The 17,556-nt window shown below is 45.2% G+C and overlaps 1 protein-coding gene across 2 annotated transcripts in view; it reads left to right on the forward strand.

Annotated features, from left to right (window-relative positions):
• The first annotated feature begins 3,436 nt into the window (after positions 1–3,436).
• mib1 (E3 ubiquitin-protein ligase mind bomb 1) overlaps positions 3,437–17,556 on the forward strand; it is a 559,645-nt gene continuing 545,525 nt past the window's right edge. For both annotated transcript variants that reach the window (XM_072284616.1, XM_072284617.1), the window contains exons 1-4: positions 3,437–3,839; positions 10,262–10,433; positions 13,167–13,401; positions 16,414–16,480. In XM_072284616.1, coding sequence (XP_072140717.1) covers positions 3,599–3,839; positions 10,262–10,433; positions 13,167–13,401; positions 16,414–16,480 — 715 coding nt within the window. In that variant the 5' untranslated portion in view covers positions 3,437–3,598. The remainder of the gene's footprint in view (positions 3,840–10,261; positions 10,434–13,166; positions 13,402–16,413; positions 16,481–17,556) is intronic.

The raw sequence follows: 17,556 nt of genomic DNA on the forward strand, positions 1-17,556 counted from the left end.
GTCGAGGACGGCTTGTAGTCCGGCGACATGCTTCACACGGACGCGAGTCTTACCGTCTACCGGGAAGCCGACGACGACCAGACCGGATCGCAATCCGTCCGCGTTCCAAACCGTTTTGTTGAAGTCGTCGACGCTGCCGTCCAACCGGATCTCTTCGCGAGCCGAGAGGAAACGACGGCACATGCTGGCGGTTAGCTCGACCACTTCGTCCGACGTCACCGAAGCGTTGGCTACATCTGCTACGGCGTTGACGGACGAGTTCAGGGCCACGGGAGTCAAATCTTCGGCTGTACAGAGGGCAGCGATGCTCAGCTCCAAGACGGAACTGCCCTGCTCGTAACTGAGCGCAATTACGGACGGTAGCCTGTACTTGAGCGACACCGTCGCGGCATAGGCGAGGGCGTTTCCAGGATCCGGTTTGCCGAGGAACTGGCTTGTCGACCTTGCCAGGGCTCCGGCTAATTCCGAGACAAACTTTTCTCTGTGCGGGATGGTCTCTATGCAAGACTTGTAGTAGGTGATGAGAAACTTCACGGCGTCGGCTGATCGCAGGCCGCGCGGCACGACGCCTGTGACCATGATGCGCTCGAGCTCGGCCTGGATGTCGACCTGTTTCCTGAGCTTGAACCTGATCACGTCGGCGCAGACTCGCGTGTAGTAGTCCTTGCAGGGGTCGAGGCTGGTGTTGAGGAAACGAGACACATCCCGAGCGTCTTCCGGGCAGCAGAAGGAACCTTCTCGGGCTGCGGCGGATTGTCGAAGTCTGCTCCTGTGGCTTCCCAAGTACACACTGAGGGAGACGACGCCCACCATTACCGCCACGACGAGAGCCACGATGAACGCGGTCAAGCGCCAACGGTAGCGAGAGCGTCTCGCGTAACTGACAAGCGCGGGGACGCCCAAGGTCCTCGACTGAGAGGGCGACCTGGTCGAATCGATCATCCTGTCCGTAGAGAGCGTTCTACTAAAGATGTTCTATAGGACACTCTGCGAGCCAGTCCGCTGCCAACGTATTCGTCTTCTTCGCTGCATGCAGCCGCAACGTTGGTGCCGCACGTGCAGCACGAACGGATTAGATTGCACCGAATTAGATTTGGATTGGATTTGTTGGCTCTCCCCTTCTTAATTTTGTCGTGCCATTTTCGACCATTTTTTTTCTTATTATATAAACGAAGGACCGACCAAAAAATGTCCCAGCAAGAGAGTCTGGCAAGTCTCAGAGCACGCAAAATATTCCACGATAGTAACTTTTTCAAGAGGGGCAAGGTCACTCCTGCCGCATCGCTTCTTTGTCTCGCGCGGCCCACGCAAGCCTAGGCCACACGCAAGGAGCTCAAAAAAATTAAATTATGGGGTTTTACGTGCCGAAACCACTTTCTTATTATGAGGCACGCCGTAGTGGAGGACTCCGGAAATTTCGACCACCGTCATTGTGGAAGCTTCCTACTTGTTCAGCTTACCCCCTGTTCATTTTTGCCCATTAAACCATTTTGTAATTCCTTTCAATCCCAGCCTCAAGTTCTGCCCCAAGCACAGCATGGCATTAAAGTGACGACGACGACGATAGGGATGATTGATTAATTGAATAAAATGTTTATTTTCGATGGGACGTCACTATAGCCTGATTCGTGGAACGGGTAAGGGAAGAAAATGTGCCGGGAGGCCGTTTTTTCGGGACTGCAAGTCGCGCTGAGAGGACCGGCACCTACAATTGGTGAGACAGACCGGATCCCCTGGGGACATCCAGGAGAGATGCCAAGGTGGCGCGAAGGTCCTGCAGGTCGCCCACCAGTGGGAAAAAGGCCTCGTTCAACGGCACCTCATGGGCACCTCTTCCATGTCGAGGCACTGTCTTCGTGCGGCTTCGTCTGCCGTACATTCCCGCAATAAAAGCCTCCATGACAGTTGTTGGGAGCGAGCGTGTCGGCGTCTGCGCCGTCGGAGTTCGGCGAAACGCTCGCATTGTTTGCCGCTAGAATGCATCGATGCCAGCACCGAGGCACCCTATTTGCCGCTAAAGGGGTTTTATTTGCCGCCAGATGTCAGCGCCGCTTCTTCCCCTAGCGGAGAGCCAAGTCACAACCGGCCAGTGCGGCGGCCCTGCCAGGCGCTCGCGATCAAGCTTTTGCGAACATGCTCCTCGTTTCGCATGGTTTCACCGTTGTTTCGCGATGGCTGGAGAGGTCGCAGGAAGGCCGAGTAACTAAGGCAGCCGGTGTTGTTGCGCGGTGAACTGCCGCAACTGTAACAAAAACACACGGGCCTCGCAGCTGCCGGTCGTGTTCTACAGATTCCCGGGTAAAAGGTGTGAAAAGGAACGCAGGTAGGAATAGAAAACTGCTGTCCGGAATCAAGTAAATGAAGTTGGTTAGCTCAGATGTTAGATCGACAGCTAAGGAAATGCGTTGGTCTCGGGTTCGATTCCCGGACGGTGACGAATTTTTCTTCGACTGCGAAGCTTTCTTCCCGGGAAAGCCGCATGCGATTCCTTTGTAGTAATTGGGTGGATGACAATTTTTTTCGCTTTCGTTGACGACAAAGTGGTGTCGCTTGGCGGGCAGCGATGGGACTTTCTTTTGGAGTGCGCGAAATAGTCTGTCAATGTCATTATGCGGATCACTCACGCCTATTTACGCGAACTGCTTCAGTCCATATCGGCATCTTTCTCATGGCAGATTTTCACTGCTCATTCCACACTGGGTTTGTTGTGTCCATCCGTCCGGCCAGTCCGTTACGCCGTCATGGTCATCCTCCATCCTCGATGAGATTTGACGAATTAAGGCAGGCTTTACTGTTCTGAAATCCTGATCCTTTGAGAACGCCATAAACTTAGCGCAGTGTACAACCTCCAGTTACTTAGGCCTTGCATCAACTGGATCTCTTCAATTTGTCGTCCTGGACTGTCCAAGGGTGCCCGAAACGCTGCATACGCAACGCTGATTGGCTGAAAGCACCGCCTTGAGCAGTCCATGGGCAGTACGGGACGACAAATCGAATAGTCACACTGACTCCACCTTATCCTTGCAGGAAAGTTATTCGAAACGTGAGCACACATTCACATAGCGTGCCGTTCGTCGAAAATGTTTAAACATGAAAGCACAGCCTTCAAGAAGTCACTGGGAGCTGCGATCTGGACATCAACCGAGTTCGCCGACATCATCTTGTCTCACTCTGCAGCTACCACTGACCTACAAAGAGTCTGAGTGGGTAGATTATACGTAATACTTTTCTTATTGAATGGTATGTGCGTCTGAGGACTGGTTAAATTCGCGGTAGCAGCAAGTAAAATTTACTACTCATAATTTTGATTTGATAATACGCGCCAAATTCTCTCGTCATGGAGCATGCGCAATTCGACTCTTCACGGGAAAATAAATTTCCGGACTGTTACGACGTCGTTTTAGACGTCGATATTGATGTCTCGTTTATTGCGACGCCTAAAAGTGAGAGAAAAGCTTGCGCGGTCGTCGTCGGTTGGCGGCCAGAAAGGAAACACAGTTCGTCGTTTATAGTCGGGAGTCTGGTCTGCGGGCTAGGATCCCGTGCCCTCGGCCGTAGCTATCCTTGGAAGAGGAGCATGCCCTACTATTTTTGAGGCATGGATCAGTGTGGACCATCGCGGACGAACCGGACGAATGTCATGGAAGGCGTCGGATCGCGCGTGATCCGAGGTCCCGACTGGAAATGGGGCAAACAGGACGGCGGAGACGGACATCTGGGCACCGTGCGAAATTTCGAGTCATCGGAAGAAGTTGTCGTCGTCTGGGATAACGGCACGGCGGCCAACTACCGCTGCTCCGGAACGTACGATCTCCGCATCGTTGACAGCGCACCCACAGGTGGGTTTCGAGACGTTACGGTGTGCTCAAAGAACAACGGCAATTCGTGCGCGCTCTCGACTTGAACGCTGAGCCCCCCTTTTTTTTAAGCATTCACACCACTTTCGCTTTCTTTCGAGTTACCGGTCTCACTTAACCGAAGTGGCACCCACGTGCGCGCGCTGGGCTACTTTTTCAAGAAACGACGACGAAACTGATTCGTCTTGTCGTTTCGCTGTGTGATTCTTACGGCGTCTTGAGCGCTTTGTTACTGTTTGTCAGCCAGGTTTTTACATCAGAAAAATATTGTAGCTCGTATAGCAGTGCGATGCAGACACCTCAGTGGCTCCACTTTGCACATTCTTTACGGTTTATGTTACGGTTGAGGTCAACTTCCTTCAACAAACGCTGTTGTCAGCTACAATTTTCTTTTTTTTCTTTTGTTCAAAAAGACGAGGCGCAGTATCGCCTCGTGAAGATCTGAGGTCTATGTTTGCTTTTATTCGTTGGCTCTAGAAAGGAATGTGAAAAATTTTTCATCGCTGCGTCGTCGCAAAAACGAGCTGTCGCTCTCGAAAACAGCAGTTTTCATTCATTCGTCGTCGCGTGCCTTTAGCTTCACTTGGTGGTGGTGTTCAGAATCTCATCGGTACATGCGTAAACTTGTTCTCAAAATTCGTTTTGTCTTTGACAACGCTAGTCGTTAAGAGATTGTGTTTACATAAAGCACATGACAGGAAGCGAGGTTTCGCGCCGTTTTGTTTTGCTCACATCCAGTCCAAATCTACACCGAAACACCCGGATGTGCCCCAGTGCAGTAGTAGCTGAAGGTTGCAGGCGTGACCTCGTAAGCGATGTTTACCTGCTGTGAGTCGTTCCGGCTCACTTGCAGCTTCGAACGAAGGTGCACTTTGTTCCTTATGCACTGGCACTATACCCATTAAATGTTCCTATGCATGCAATCTAGCATTTTCAGTCAAAGTGTTGAGAGGCACATTGCTTTTGAATGCTGTGCCTAGTGACGACAAAAATTAAAATGTAAACGTAGTGCTGACTGTAAACGTAACTTGCTGTTAACAAACAGCAACATCATAAGCCACTTTAATAAGGAGAGTAATGTAGGTTGCACCTTATGTCATCCTGTTTGCACGTAAATTTATTATGAATTCTAATAAACTAGCCTGCCAAAGCACTCTGCAAAACAGTGGTATTGCTCGACGCTGGCCGTCTTTGGCCTCGCTCTGGACATGGTTTGATGAGAAGTTCAAAGTGGAGCTTTGTATCACTGTTGTTAATTAGTGGTCTTCTCGCATTAGAGGGCCTTCAACTTAATATAAATCGGCGCATCTACTCGTAACAAACAGTTCAGTTCTTTTCATGATATATTGCGGCATATATTAGAGGTCAATATCCGTAGTAAATTATTTTTGTAAATGTGACGATTGCTCTGATGTGACCTTCGCGTACATGCTGCGAGCCCAAACATTTTTCTGCAATGTTTTCATGGTGTTTTCAGAAAAATGCATAAATTTTGAGGCCTTAAGAGCACTCAGCCGTAATTAGGCACTGAAAGGGTTAGAGCAACATCAGAACTCATATAAAGGTTGCTGCTTGAACTTCTAAAGGCGAAAGCATTTCTATGCCTACCCAATGAGGAAAGCCGTCCATCTGTCACGTAAGATTATTGCTTTCAGCATAGGTCCCGCAGCAGCGAGCGAATTGACCTTTGTGCTGCCTCTAGCTTCAATGCAAACTAAAATGCAGGAAAACAGCGCACATGAAGCTGTCGGCACTCGGCGCACTCTGTCCCCATCACAGAATGCTTTCAAGATAGGGCCTGTGTGGCCATGCTATACGCTGCTGGGGTATGATTGATAATTGTTCGCATTGAGAGGTGGCAGCGCCATCGACCTGCTACGTACGAGGCCTTCCAAACATGACACTGTTTAGTTGCGTCACTCGCTGCAGCACGCATTGGTCAGTGCGCATCTTCCATGAAGCAGTGGCATCATCCAAACGCACCATCATCCAATTTGAAGGTAAAGAAGAAACATGACAAGAAGAACCAAACAAGAGACAGTGCACATAATAATTGTATATATTTGCTTCACTCACAAAATCTTTCTCGTCACTTTATCCCACGTCCACATCCTCTGGGAGTTATCTGTGACATGAGTGAACATTGCTACTACTCGCCTCTTCTTTGTCGTCTCATGCTGGTCTCGGTTAACATTTCGGTGTTGCAACTGCGCTTCTCCATTTCACAATTCCTTCCCAGTGTTTCTTGCAATTATACTGAACACAGCAGCATATGACAAAGAAACAACGAGTAATTAGTAGAAAATCACATTGCATGCAGAATCTCCCACCAGAGATTCTGTGTGCAATTTTTTTAAAGTGGCGCTAATAAAGTCAGAACATCTACTGTACCCTTTTCTTGCAGGCAACCTTTTCTACAGCATGATGGATTTCCCTGTATCTTTTACATCCATATATGGAACTTATGAATGGAATGTATCTGTAAAAGATATATATATATATATATATATGTAAATATATATGCAAGTATATGTATCTACATATAAATGTAGATATATCTGTCTGTAAGAAACTAGGACTGATTGCTTGATTGTCATGCTGATGTCTCCTGAACGGGGGAGTGATGCAAGGGAACGATTCTTTTTTGGTGTGTGGAAATGGGAGATGGGGAAAAGTTAGTTGAGCTGTATTTGTACAGTGCTTTTCAACAAAACATGAAAAGCCATGAGAGGAAGCCTATAAGCCAGGAAAGATGCTAGATCAAAAAATTGGTGGCGATGCAGCCTTCGAGATTCCGCACCAACTTGCCATGACGTCGTGGATTTTGATGACGTCTACCCAGGTCTGGTTCATTTTTTATCGGCAAAGACAGACTACATTGCATTCTAAAGCAGCCAAAGATGGAACTTCGCAAGTTTTCAAAACATTTACTATGCCAAAAGAACCCAAACATGAGAAAGCACATAAGAATTCAGATGTCACACTGACACGGTGGCCCTGAGATCTTGGCGTGAAATTAAAAAAATAGAAGATTGCATTTCATTGCCTGTTTCAATAAGAAACCTCTTACCACATAATTAATAAAAATATAGTGATGAAGGAATGCTTTATCAGTCTGAACTTAGTGCTTTCTTTTAGTTAGTAACGTCGTAGATTGGGCTAGCTGGTTTTACATGATTCAAAGTCTAACAGTGCTACTTTGAAAGTCAGCTCTTGTCTTTGTCTGTCATTTGTTTTTGGTCTTCTGCATGAAGTCGCACTGTTACACTTTGAATTATTTTCAATATGCCTGTGGTGTAACCACTGCACTCACAAATAGAGACAGCTGGGAGTTTCACAAACCTTTTTTTGCAGGTTTGTTCACTTGGCTCTATGGAGGCTTAGAATCGCTCTGTAGAGAAACAGCTGAGCCAACAGCAATATGCCGGACGTCACAAAGCTGATCATGTGACAATATTTGTTAGCTGCATGACAAGTTTGACAGGAAGTGGGACATTTCAGTCAAACTTGCGTCGTTCACTAAACCTTATGTTTGTGTGGTGCAGATATGTCCCCAATGCTACAGTTAGCAATTTTTCACCGAAAGTACAGATTTGCCCGACTGTCTGTTTTGCATTGCTGTAGAAACAACATGAAAGGATTACATAAAAAGTTTTGTCTATTTTTATTTTGTCGTGGTGAATTAAGTACAACAGTGCATTCCATTTGTGACTGGTTTGTGGAAAAAAATGATGTTTGAATAAACTAGTTTGACACAACTATTCATTACGTCTTGTAGAATGAGCAGAATGCCTTCGGTACCATTTAAATGAGAAGAAAGGGGGTTAACCGAGGGGCCCGATTTTTATTAGTCATATCATAAGAAACCAACAAACACTGACACCGAGGACGCCATAGGAGAAATTACTTCTGCTTAATAAATGAAATAAAGAAACGATAATTTAATGGAAATGAAAGTGGATGAAAAAGCAACTTGCCGCAGGTGATGAATGATCCCACAACCTTCGCATTTTGCTTGAGACGCTCTACCAATTGAGCTACCGTGGCGCCGTTTCCCCATTCAAATACCCAAGAAAGTGGCTGGGAAAATGGCACCAAGGTAGCTCAATTGGTAGAGCATCGCACGCAAAATGCGAAGGCTGTAGGATCGTTCCCCACCTGCGGCAAGTTGTTTTTTCATCCACTTCCCCATTTCCATTAATTTATCGTTTCTTTATTTCATTAATTAAGCGCAAGTAATTACCCCTATGGTGTCCTTGGTGTCAGTGTTTGCTGGTTTCTTAGGATTCGGTACCATTTGTAGTTTTCTATCAGGGTGAGTCAAATGTAAACTTAAATTTGTTACAGAAAGAGAAAGGTGGTGCCAGTAGCCTGCAAATTGGCAGACATGTTCATAACAGTGTGCCAGGTGTTTACTAGGTGGCAGCACCGTCCACATGCAGAAAACAGGCACAGGAACAGTTTAAGGATCACTGCCTTACTAGCAACTTGCACCAGTGAGGAATGACTTTGTTACTTGGTTTCTGTATAGGGAATGTATGAAACATATCAAAATTCGTCACAGAATGAAAGCCCAGTGTGGTGATCCATGTGTATCATAACAGCAAGTCTGCGAGTGGAGTCACAAGTTCGAAAACAGTGTGACGTCAATGGCCGATGCTCTTCATCAGGGTCAGGCACATCCTGTTGAGACTACAGAACTGCTCTACTCTACTCTATCTTCACTTTTTCCAGAGTGATGGTTTTTCAGTGTTTTAGATACGTGTTCTTGCGTATTCATAGCATGTTTTAAACTAATATCGCAACTCTACTGGTTTTTTTGCATGTTGAACTCAATGCTGTGAAATCTGCTTTTTGTTTAATATTAATTCATATATTATTGTACAAATATGAGAGCTTTGGTTGACAGAAATCTAAGGTATTCCTGATTCTATTTGCGATTACCTTAGTAAATACTTTGTAGGCAACGGACAGTAAGCTGATCGGTCTATAATTTTGCAAGTCTTTGACGTCCCCTTTCTTATGGATTAGGATTATGTTAGCGTTCTTCTAAGATTCGGGTACGTTCGAGGTCATGAGGCATGGTGTATATAGGGCGGCCAATCTTTCTAGGACAGTGTTCCCACCATCCTTCAACAAATCTGCTGTTACCTGATCCTCCCCAGCTGCCTTCCTTCTTTGCATAGCTCCCAAGGCGTTCTTTACCTCTTCCGGTGTTACTTGTGGGATTTCAAGTTCCTCTAGCCTATTCTCTCTCACCTTATCGTCATGGGTGTTACTGGTACTGTATAAATCTCTATAAAACTCTTCAGCCACTTGAACTATCTCATCCATATTAGTAACAATATTGCCGGCTTTGTCTCTTAACGCACACATCTGATTCTTGCCTATTCCTAGTTCCTTCTTCACTGCTTTTAGGCTTCCTCCGTTCCTGAGAGCCTGTTCAATTCTATCCATATTATAGTTCCTTATGTCCGCTGTCTTACGCTTGTTGATTAACTTAGAAAGTTCTGCCAGTTCTATTCTAGCTGTAGGGTTAGAGGCTTTCATACATTGGCGTTTCTTGATCAGATCTTTCGTTTCCTGCGATAGCTTACTGGTTTCCTGTTTAACGGCGTTACCACCGACTTCTATTGCGCACTCCTTAATGATGCCCATAAGATTGTCGTTCATTGCTCATCATCACGAAACTTTGGTCAGCTGTTACCAACCGGAAACGAGCAATGGCATCATTCCTTTTAGAATGTTTAGAAAGTTTGAATGTTTTAGAAAGTTTAGAAAACAGCCATGAGCAGGGAAGGTTACTTTGCTGACCCTCTTCTGGCATGGAAAAAAAGGTGCAATACATCGTGAGGGACTGCTATCACTAGCGGCACATAGTCCAACCGCCTAAGAAATCATCTTCGGCCTGCAATCAAATCGAAACGACGTGGATTGTTATCTGCAGGTGCCCTCTTGCAATGTGACAATGCACAGCCGCATACAGTCAGTGCAACCGCTGCGACAATAACGTAACGCAAGTTTGAGTGTCTTCCACATCCGCCACACTAGCCAGACCTTGCCCCGAGTGGCTTTCACATGTTTGGACCACTCAAAGAAGCCTTGGTTGGCAAGGAGTTCCATTCTGACGAAGAGATATGCCGTGCGGTGCATGAGTTGTTGCACACACTACTATACGAATTCTTTTCTACAGGAATTCAGGCACTTTGTAAGAGCTGGCAAACATGCCTTGAGTGGGGAGATTTTGTTGAAAAGAAATACAGATTTGTGGTTTTCATTTGATTCACCCCCTTTTTATAAATAGGTTTGTCTGTTTTCACTTGGTTGTGATGAATTAAGCACAACATTTTCATCGTACATTAGTTTCCGTGAATAAATTAGCACTTTGCCACGTCCCTGTGCAGGCATCAAGCACGAGGGAACCATGTGCGACACCTGTCGGCAACAGCCCATCTTTGGAATCCGGTGGAAGTGTGCTGAGTGCTCCAACTATGACCTCTGTTCCATGTGCTACCATGGGGACAAGCACCAACTTCGGCACCGCTTCTTCCGCATCACTAACCCAGGCAGCGAACGGTGAGCTGTGGGCAATTAGTTGTGAACCTGCTACACAGCTTCATGTTGCGGGCTCGATCACGGCCATGGCGACCGCATTACGATGGGGATGGAAAACAAAAGATGTTCTTGTGTTTAGATTTAGGCGCATACCTAAAAGCAAAGTTAATATACTGACTCTAGACGAAATGCTGGGTGAGAAAAGTGGCAACGAGAAAGGGGCCATCATTTTGCTGCCTCTAATTTTTGTAACACCAAATATAATCAAAATATGATGATAAAACAAGCTTTTACATGTATTATGCATGTGTGGAAATTGCGTAAAATTCATTCCATATAGTTTTGAGAAATATCCGATGCTATTTATAAAGTTTAGGTGGAAACCGTACAGGGTGTGAAAGGATGCATGTGCAGGTGCCAGAACTAGATGGCGCCATTAAACTGAGGGAGGCTCGGGATCGCGCCGATTCCCTGTCTGGTCTGAACCACAGCTTGTCGTCTGAGTAGCAACATGATGGCATCGTTGCGGTTACCGATTTCAATGTGTGGGTGCTATAATGAGTGTTTCCTCTAAGGTTGGTTATATTAACTGCATGCCCAAAAGAGCCCCAGGTGGTGAAAATTAATTTGGAGTCTCCCACTACACCGTAGGTGCCTATTAATCAGATTGTGTTTTGAGCGCGTAAAACACACAAATTTAACTAAAATTTTTGATGGGTCAGTTTGGGTCCAAAAGTAAATATTACTGTCAAGGTGGGGGCCTCCGGTTAATAACGGATGTCAACTAGTAACTTATGCAGCTAGTAAATGCAGCGTAGGCATACAAACTATAAAAAAAGAATACAGCAGGTAAAAATGAAAAAAAAAAATTGATGTAATAATAACATCACAAATAATTAGCACCAAAACAAACCAACACCAACAAAAAAAGATAACTATACATAGATTTCAAGAAGAATATAATAGCATGATTTATAACACAGTAAACTAAGAGATAGCAGCGTGATATATATTTTACTCCAGTCCCTCAGCATTTCCATCACTAGACACTGATGCTTAGTGTTTAACAGTGTTTTTAAAAAGCATAGCTTTTTACCAAATCTAACATAAAATTCACCAGAGACTGCAGAAAAAAAACTGTCTGGAGTTTGATGTGTTTATATAAAATTCCAGCTTTCCAGTCTGTCAGATAAGGCCAGGGCTTGACCCCTTGCAACAGCAGCCAGATTCCAATAACATCATCATCATCATCATCAGCCTGGTTACGCCCACTGCAGGGCAAAGTCCTCTCCCATGCTTCTCCAGCTAACAGTGGAATGTAAAACTGCTCATGTGCTTATTTGATTTATATGAACGCTAATAACCGTCATTTGGTCGACAATGGCCCTTTTCGTGATTGTAAAGAGAACTTTCCTGTGGGGCAGCTTTCGAAGCTGATGGTGGCATAGTTGATCTTGCAGTTGGTGCATTTGAGTGCAGTTTGGCTTGTCTTACGAGATGGAAATAGTGCATGCGGGTCTAGTGAGGAAGCCACGTGTAAGAGATAAGCCCCAGCATGTGCTGCTGGCTTTTTTTTTCATTTGAACCATCACTGGTGGTGCCATTAGTTCGACAATAGTGCAATGCATGAAAGTGCACTTGCGTATTAGGAAAAGGCCTATTTGTTTATATGTCAATGAGTTACTTAATTAATTAATTTACTTATTTAAGAAATACCTTATAAGCTCCAGTGGAGGCACTGTGTAAGGGGTGCAGTCCATAAAGTGCTACTAGTTGACATGGATTGAAAAAAATAAAGAACATGTAACACTGTCAAAAATAGCACACTTATCAAAATATGAATAATAACAATAATTGCAATAAATGCATTATATCAAGCACAAACATTCAAAGCAAGAGAGCCAGATTGACATACAATAATGCCAATGCATCTTTGTAAAAAAAAAAAAAAATTGTTTTATTATACTGTGACAAAAAAAAGCAAGAAAAAAAAAAACATGCATATACCCTTCAAGTGCTAGTTAATGCTTTCCATTGAGAATTCAATTTCAGCTGATTTCTTGCGTATTGGGAATCATGACAACTGTACAACTGCAGAACAGCTTAGGAATTGCTAATTCTCTAATGAGTTTTGTCAAGTTTACAGAATGTGGATTCCATGCGAGAACATTCTACAGGAAAGTCATTTATTAGAAGATCAATTATTTCACGTCTGGTATACCTTGAAATGCATTCATCCAGCCGCTTGAAAGAAACGTCTGATGTAAGACAGTGTGAAAAACAATGACAGTGTTGAATCCTCTAGACAATGCATTCTGAGATCGAGAGCAACCACTCCACCTCCTTCTAACTCAATTTACTAGAACACTTAACACATGTCATTAAAACTTGTAGCACAGGTGGAATCAGAAGTGTTTCAAGATGTATCTGGCTTCTTTTAAATATCATTCATTAGTGCTTTCGGTTTTGATGCACCATCTCTGAGTGCACAATTGTTCACACAGTGTCTGAAGGGCACATACAATGAATTGAGAGAGGTATCACATAGTTATGTGAAAAAGAAGCTGTGGTAGATGATGCAGGGTATCTATAAACTTCTATTAGCAAATTATCTAGCTAGGCCATTGCAGAATATATCGTAGTTGTTGTTGCGGAGCTCTCCACCATAGCTTCTTTCATAACCTGCATGTTTTTTTGGGATGTTGTGCCCCATAATTCGATGCCCTCCAACTCATGCGGTGCATTTGTTTGCAGGGCACTTATGGAGCCTCGTCGTAAGAGCAAGAAGATGGGAGTCCGCGGCATGTTCCCCGGAGCGAGAGTCGTCCGAGGCGTCGACTGGCAGTGGGAGGATCAAGATGGCGGTAACGGGCGCCGGGGGAAGGTCACCGAGATCCAGGACTGGAGTGCAGCTAGTCCTCGTAGCGCCGCTTATGTGGTGTGGGACAATGGGGCCAAGAACCTCTACCGCGTTGGCTTTGAAGGCATGGTGCGTGAACATTGTCGCTTTGTAGTGATAGGGGACAACCAGCAACGCTGCCAGAAGTGTCAAATTAGGAACCAAACTTTATAGGGTCTCTTCGATTTCGCTGTACTTTCTGCGCTAGTTCAGGGAGTTCAGCACTTTTGTCCTTGATTTGACGGTGTATTGAAGGCTGCCTGCACTGTGTTATTCGATTTGACATTATGCAAAGACATTTAAGCACGAATTCGTGGTTCTCCTGTATTCATCACTTGGGAAGTGCAGGCGTTGTGAAAGCTCTCAGTAGCAGATGACATGGCACAGCGCTAGTTTATTCACAATGCATGAGGGCAAGTGTCTCCCGCTCTGGTTACAGTGGCTAATCTAGCAGGCATAAGGACGTGAGGTGCAACCTCGATGCCTCAGTGGTTGTCGGGGCATGCTAGTCAAGACTTCTAATGCGCTGAATTGCATTCGATCGTGTCGATTTCTCTTGGGATACGTTTTGCTAACGAAAAAGAATAGTGTCCGGCCACCATTTCGAAATCACGCCGTAGCGCTGTCACAATATTGATTATTGTGAGAATGAAAAAAAACAAAAGAACTTCGTGTTGGTAGCTGCCTGTTGATGTGCAAATGAGCAGACGACAGTGCTCGTCTGCTTCTACACTTTTCTGCTTGGTTTACGAGGCATTCAGAGGCAGCGCTGTACTTGCATGATGCAAACTTCTGCAGCACCACGCTTGGGACTCTGAGAAATGGTTCGGAAAGTGTAGTCGAATCGGAGAGCCACTTTGTTGAGGTGAACTTGTGCCGAGGACGACAAATAGCACTCAAATTGCAATGATGGTGGTGAGCACCATAGTCCGTTGTTGAATCTGAAGCAATGGACGAAGCATATCTGCCATTTACTCATGTACCACTGTACATTCCAGAGCTATCACTGGTGAAGGCATGCATTCTCGAATGCACAACACTAATTGCTTCGCATGCTCAATCTGATGAAATGTTTCTCTTTCGCTGTAAAAGTGGCAGCAACGTTCGTGAAATTTTAGATACAGTAGTAGTAATAACTCGATAGCAGTGATAATCCAGTGTAAACAGATGCCGACACAAAGAAAAACGATGCATGCAAATGTTCATCTCGTTGCGGAAGACCTGTGTTGCGGAAGGCCTGTGGTATTTTGCTGCCAAGCACGAGGCTGCAGATTCAATTCCGAACTGCAGCGGCCATGTCCCAGTGAAGGTGGAATGCAAAAAGCACTCCAGGAACTTGGGCGACAAGAATCGGGGGAAACCTAGCAGCTCGACTTCTTGTTAGTAGCTACCATGTGAAGCTGTCAGACAATGATGAGGCCAATGAAAACCACAGGGGAAGTTAGCCACATTTTTAAACTGAAATTTAGAATCAGTAAGGAAAAGGAAACGAAAGTGGACAAAGACACCTTGCTGGCTAGTAGTTAGAGCATGAGTTCACATACTAGCTGATGCCTGCAGTTGAAGCAATGTTCCCCATCTGCCGCCATGGCTGGGACTGGTGCTGGATTGCATTCCCCAAACCAAGGTTTGCTGCACATGTGCAAATGCAGTTAAACCTCGAACATTTTATAACTTCTTTTCCATGTATTTTGATTCTCAGTATAATGAAGTGCCTTTGTACATAATTTAAATATAATGAAATTTCCCTGGTGCTGCGAAGGAATACCGAGACAATAAATGGAAACTTCCGCAGATGCAGCTGCTCAAGCGGTTGAATGACAAGCGGCTGCTTGCGAACGCACCTCTCAAATTATGCCCTGCGACCAAGAGTGACTGTTAAAAGGGAGCAAGGCCGTGTTCCATATAAAGTCCAAATGTGATAAGATCCCATCATTCCCTGCACACTGTATGCTGCGGGTACGAGTGAAAGCTTGCAACGGAGAGCTAAGGTTGGGGTAGTTTAATGAGCACTATCTTCCCATGCATGCAAGGGAAAATGGGGGAGGGGAGCGAGCTCTCGGTAATGCGGTCAAGCGGGAGGATGGGGGGGGGGGGGGGTCAGGTAGCCGTGGGTTTCCTTTTTCAGTCCACCTGTGGCTTCTCATTGCTGTTGGCGGGTCTGAGTGCATATGCTGCCCGCGCACCCTGTTCCTGAGGTAATCTGTCATGTGTGCAAAGGATGGGCGTGTTGAAATGGCATGGAAACATGTGCGCTGTCTTCCCGCCCTTTGAGTGCTGGATTTTGTGTAATTCTGAGTTTTGGAGATGTGTTGAAGCGAGATGCAGATGAAGCATTCACTCTTTGCTGCCGGCGCTTTACATGATATCGTCGTGCCACTGCAGGCGACATACATTCGTGACTTTACATATTTGGCATAATAGGTCATATTTCCATATTATGAAATTTTGATACAACGAAGCAAATTGCTGATTTTACTGACTTCGTTGTATCGAGGTTTAACTGTACTACCTAAGCAAGGGGATGGGATGCCGCTGCTGTAGCTTATTTGGTGGAACATCACATGCATCATGTGGAAATTGTGGGTTCAGCTTCTACCAGCGGAAAGTTGTCATCCACTTTTGCTTTGTTTTTCCTTATGATGGTTTCTACTTATCAAGTAAAAAATTTCATTTATATCCTGCTATGACTTTTGTCAGTCTCATTATCTGTTGTGTACGTATGGTAGTTCAGATCGCGCACTTTCACTTATGTGAATGTTGAAGAACCCAGGGTGATCGAAATTAATTCGGGGCCCTCCATAACAGTTTACCTGATAGCTCAGGTTTCGCTGTGGAATGATAAGCCTTGTCACTCGAGTGAAACAATCAGTCAATAAATCAATCATCAAATTCATCTATTAGTTTCCTTCTACCACTTGTACCACTTGCTTGTCAAGCTATTTCATATGATGAGTTTTCCGTAGCATTAACCACGAGTACGCAGACTTAGTGGTAAAGTAAAAGTTACGTTACTTGCAGCCCCTGGTGTTACGAGTTGTTGTTGAGCATCAGCAAATGCCAGTTGTTTCACACAGGGCTCTTGCTTCTTCTTGCTTTCAGGCTGACCTCAAAGTTGTGAACGACGCAAAGGGTGGCACAGTCTACAGGGACCATCTACCCCTCTTAGGTAAATTGTTCATGTCTTGGAGTGATCACTGCAATCTGTTCTATGATGTAGGGCTCTTGTGTTGGTTGTCTTTATTGGAAGAATTACATTTACAATAGAAACTTGTCAATGTTTGAAAAAAAAAATGTGAGAAAAAGCATGCCAACTGGGGAAACGTATGATCCGAAGTCACTAAAAATTCAAGAGTCAAGTGTAGAGGACATCTACGTAATGCGAATCATTGCAGCACGAGACGCTGATGCATGACGAGCTGGTTGAGCTGAGACAAGTAGTGTTGTTTTTACAGCTTCGGCAAGCTTACGTTCGTGCTCCTGAAATTTGGCCTGGGTCAGTAGCTCCTTTGAGCGGGGCATTTTGGCGAGTAGTTTTGACATGCCCACTCTGTGTGAATTGTTGCGGTGTGAGACGCCAACATACGTCGAGCTGGTGGGGTCAGAGTGACCCATGATGTGCATTGTTTCTTTCTTTATTGTGTAGTGTTTCAAGATGGCATTGGGAAGCCAAAATAAATTTGAGCTTGTGGGTGACACCAGAATACGATGCCACCAGTGTGAAACATGGCGCTAGCTTCACGCCGCCTGCAGCAGGGAATGGTGGTGCATTTGAATTATCACCTATAAAAAAATGTGCAGTACACTTATAACAGCACTACATCCCATGTGCTCTGAAGATGCTTATCGCAATAGGGTTGGCGGTGATAGCTGCGAATGGGACGCGTGACAACTCTGTAGGAAAGTTTGCTGGTACCGGAATAGGAAACTGAGCGTGCACTTGCATTTTCGCCTGACAAGGGTGGGTGAGTATTTCGAGGGAGCTGCTGTGAGGCGGGCGGCCACTGGTCTTGATCGGGCATGCCTCGCGCCTTTTCTTGTTTAAATGGGATCTAGTGGCTGGAAAACGTATCATACAGTCGCAGTTTGGCAATGTAGTGAATGTTGTTTACGAAGGATAGCATTTTGCTGGAACGTAAGAAGTGGTAGAAAAGCGTAACCATATTGGTCACTTTGAATGCCTTCAATTGCAAGCGTTGGCTCTGGGAAATCATAGATAATGGGAGGATGTCAGCGAGGTTCTAT

This window comes from Dermacentor andersoni, chromosome 9 (genome assembly GCF_023375885.2).
Source record: "Dermacentor andersoni chromosome 9, qqDerAnde1_hic_scaffold, whole genome shotgun sequence".
Lineage (NCBI taxonomy): Eukaryota > Metazoa > Arthropoda > Arachnida > Ixodida > Ixodidae > Dermacentor > Dermacentor andersoni.